This window comes from Bidens hawaiensis, unplaced genomic scaffold (assembly GCF_021521415.1).
Source record: "Bidens hawaiensis isolate Kalapana, Puna unplaced genomic scaffold, B.hawaiensis_p1.1 tig00002343_1, whole genome shotgun sequence".
In the NCBI taxonomy this organism is placed as follows: Eukaryota; Viridiplantae; Streptophyta; class Magnoliopsida; order Asterales; family Asteraceae; genus Bidens; species Bidens hawaiensis.
Window position 1 is genome coordinate 2,399,803 of NW_027491127.1, and position 4,428 is coordinate 2,404,230.

The following is a 4,428-nucleotide window of genomic DNA, read 5'->3' on the forward strand; positions in this document are numbered from 1 at the left end:
GTAACGAGCATATATATGCCATTGGGTGTATTGCAACCTTTTGGAGACGAAATAGTAGTAGTGGTAGTGGTAGGAGCTCAATGGTAACAAACATAAAAAAGGTAGGGTTGAAGAAGAAAACAACAAAGATGACGGGGTTGACGATGAGAACAACAAAGTAGAAGAAGTTTGACGTTTGACATTCTAAAGTTGTTAATAAAATGAAAACGAACATTTTCCATTTATATGCAATTGAAGACTTTTAAAACACATTTACTATCTGAACTACATAGCATCATTTATTAAAGAAACTTGGACGAATTCATCTCATTATGAACTACATATGTTATTATAGATATACATACTTCAATTTTAATTCAAGTTTCAATTAAGTATTTTAATAAGACACATTAAAAACGAAATTCCATACCAATCCAATGAGTTTCACTAACAAACGCCCCTAGAATAATATTCAACCAAAAATTTTGTTTACATTTCAAAATTTAGACTTGAAATTTAGACTCTTGCCAATAAATTTTACAAATAATACATATATAAAATAGAAATATTGGGTTTTAGTAATCTAAACTTTGGCCTAATGGCCAATATTACTATCTGAACTTAAGAAATTTCCTATACGAATTCCAACTTTCACTTTGCTGGCCTCTGCTGAGCATTTTTTTTAACATGAACTAACCCGGCTAGTTTTAAGGAAAAATATATCATTTCTTCAAGTTGAGGGGAACATATGAAAAATATAATTTAACTTAAAAACTCACCACCACAGCCATCGCCACCCCCGCCACCTCCACCACTGTCGCCACCAGCACCGCTTCCACCACCACCTCCGCCTCCATGTGATGGTGTTGGCGGCAGAGGTCGCGGTGGTGGTGGTGTAGGCAGCGGCGGCAGTGTCGACGAAGGCAGTTTGACGGTGGTGGCGGCGGCCATTGTGGTGAATTTTTAAGTTAAATTACTTTTTTCATTTGCCCCCCTCAACTTGAAGAAATGAGATATTTGCAATAAAGTTAACCGGGTTAGTTCATGTTAAGAAAATGCTCAACGGCGGCAAGTGGTATGAAAGTTAGGATTTATTTAAGGAATTTCCTAAATTGAAATTAATATTGACCACTAGTCCGAAGTTTGAATTATTAAAATCCAATATTTATAGTAACTTAATTTTAATTCCATTTAAAAGTTAAAACCTTTTAATTCTCTATTTTTAAAAATCTTTATACAACTTTCATGTTTATATTAACTTTTTGTAACAATGGTCCCTAAAGACCCTAATTACTATCACCACATTTTAACCTATAGCTATAATATCCTCCGTCCAATTTACACAACCCTCCAAACTCCATGCAAAACATTATCATCATATATCCATTCAAACCCACACACTAACACTCACTCACCCTTAACTCCAACCCAATGGCAGCCACAACACCTTCCTTCACCTTCTCCGCCACCAAACTCCGCCGCGTCTCCGCCTCATCCTCCTACTCCTCCTCTCTCCGCCCCACCACCGCCCTCCGCACCTTCCCCTCCATCAAATTCCACAAAATAACCGCCACAATCTCGGTCGGGGACAAGCTCCCGGAAGCCACATTATCCTACTTCGACTCCGAAGGCGAACTCCAAACTGCCACCATTTCCGACCTCACCAAATCCAAGAAAACCATTTTATTCGCTGTCCCGGGCGCTTTCACGCCCACGTGCTCCCAGAAACACCTCCCTGGATTTGTGGACAAATCCAGGGAGCTGAAAGCGAAGGGAGTCAATACAATCGCGTGCATTTCAGTGAATGACGCGTTTGTATTGAAGGCGTGGAAGGCGGACTTGAAAATTGGGGATGAGGTGTTGTTGTTGAGTGATGGGAATGGGGATTTCACCAAGGCGATTGGGTGCGAGTTGGATTTAAGCGATAATCCGATTGGGCTCGGGGTTCGGTCAAGAAGATATGCTATGCTTGTGGAAGATGGAGTTGTGAAGGTTTTGAATCTTGAAGAAGGTGGTGCTTTTACTTCTAGTGGTGCAGAGGATTTGCTTGCTGTCCTTTAGAATGTTTTCATAAGTGTTGCACTAGTGCATTGATGACTTGTAGTTCATGTGTGAAACTTATACATTGTTATGGTTTTTGCAATCTATGTGAATTTTGGTTCATGTGTTTGGATGAGATTTTTTTGGTTTTGTGTGAAATGTATTGTTTATTAAAAAAAATGATAGTTAAAAAAAAAAAAGGGAAAACTATTGCTTTCAAATATCCTCTCACATTGTCAATTTTTTTTTTCTATTTTATCTAGCATGTCATAACATAATTTTTCTTGTTTTCCTGATCTTTTTAAATTTTTGCTCACTTTCTTTCAAAAATCGCGATGTCATCCCATTTCCTCTCAAAAGTGTTCACCGTGCACAAATTTTATCCAGGAGAAAGTGGCCAGGGAGTAATCCCCGGCTTCCGTGAAAAATCATCTAGGAGAAACCAGGGGAATATTGTTCCCATCCGGTCCCTTTTTTTGCTAGCCATTCTGATCAGGCTCTACCACGGATCCACTTCGTGTGCTATGAGGGAGTAACCGAGTAAGTGGTGCGTTTATCGGACATAATGCAAGTTGCAACGGCAAGATACTTGTTAGCGGGTCAACACGCTTGAAGGTTTATGGATGTTCGGACGCTCAAGTCAATGGTGGTCACATTGTAAGTCACATGCATGATGCATATGCATATAGGAGAAGAATAACTTTATTGCTATATAGGGGTTAGACGGTAAGTGTTCTATTTATAGGAGGTTATTGGGGTTTAGACTTTTAACTATAATGGACTTGTCTTGAATTAGGCGTGTCTAGTTGAGTTGGTCCACTACGAGAATACCTCATCATTAACCATTTGATATATATAATTGTACAAATAACATATATTTTTATTAGATCCGATGTAGTTGATGGAGTATTTATAGGGCGTTTAGCGCCATGTGACGCCAACCACATCACCACAGGGGCTTTTTGATAAAAAAAAATAGGTGTAATGAATGGAGTCACTAGTACTATCATTACCTTATTATTATTATTATTATTATTATTACAACTCAAACCAACCAACACCCAACCAATCTTTTAATTAATTACCATAACCAGTTTTAGGGGATTGAGTTTTAAAGATGATTAAATATGTGAAGTTAGAACATACAAACAACATCTAAAGATTACATGATAAAAAAAAACAATTAGATGAAGCTTTATCATATATAATTGATATTACTTAATACATTCAATTCCAGCCTCTTATGAAATGCCAATCAGGATTAGGAAATGACGAATTATGCCTAGATACATACATTCCTTGTGGTGTTGCTATCCAATAACAATGTTGGGTACCTATAAGAAACTTGTAATGATGGCAAATCTCAAATATGGGTGTATCATACAAATTCATAGTCGCATATTTGGATTGCCAAATGAACTCTCCAGTGTACACGCCTTCGTCGGAACAAAAGCCAAAATTATAAGTTTGCCCAAAAGAAAGCGTCAAATATTCATTTTTATTTGGTCCTTGGACATGAAGGTTGAGATCCCCAGGGAGATCACTTGTAACAAACATATGCCATGGAATAGAAAGAAAACATTTGTTTGGAATTGTTGTTGTTTGGCCATGTGAAGGGGTTGAGATGAAGAAGAGAAGAACTAAAACAAAGAAGTTAGGCATAGTAAGTTACTATGAAAATGAGAAGAAAAAAAACTCATAAGCTTCATTTATATTCTTCTAATACATTTGGCAATTAATATCTTTGTATAATCTTTATGAACTAAATGCCAAATACAGACTAACGCTCCTTTTATATATTTTTTTTTATTAAATGTAGTTTTTTATCAAATAAGTGAGGGGTGAGGACTCGTGTGTTGCGCCGAGCCATTAAAAGCAAGTAAGCAATGTATCCCCACACTGCAATATGCATTTGGGTAACAACCGGAGCACCGCGGTCAGGTTGAATATGGATAGACAAATCACACATTTTTTGAGAACCCGTTCGTGTGTTGCTAGGATTTTTAAAGAGAAACATGTGTGTGTGTGGGTGTGTAAATAATAGTAATTAAATACATTTATAAAGTATCGAGTTTATTAAATCTCTAATATAAATTTCATGCCTTGATAAACAGTTCTATATTTTTATTGGTGGAGGTGGGCGGTAGGGATGGCAAAAAAAGGGCAAGCATAATGGGTATACCTGAAACCCGAAAAAAATGAGACGCACCTGAAACCCGATGAGTATGAGCCGGATATGGGGTTAGGACTTAAAAAATTTCACGAATGTGGGCAGGGTATGGGATTAGATGATACCCGACCCAATTACCCAAAAACTCATACCCGTTTATCCGAACGATATAACTGAATTGTATACCCGAAAAATTCTATGTATTTTATAGGTTGTGTAGTATAGGGGAAGGTTAACGT

General features: G+C 37.3%; 1 protein-coding gene across 1 annotated transcript; it reads left to right on the forward strand.

Moving 5' to 3' along the window:
* Positions 1–1,214: 1,214 nt before the first annotated feature.
* On the forward strand, positions 1,215–2,186 carry LOC143618951 (peroxiredoxin-2E-1, chloroplastic-like). Its single transcript, XM_077091003.1, has one exon. The coding sequence runs from the start codon at positions 1,411–1,413 to the stop codon at positions 2,038–2,040; it is 630 nt and encodes a 209-aa protein (XP_076947118.1). The 5' UTR covers positions 1,215–1,410; the 3' UTR covers positions 2,041–2,186.
* The last annotated feature ends 2,242 nt before the right edge of the window (positions 2,187–4,428 follow it).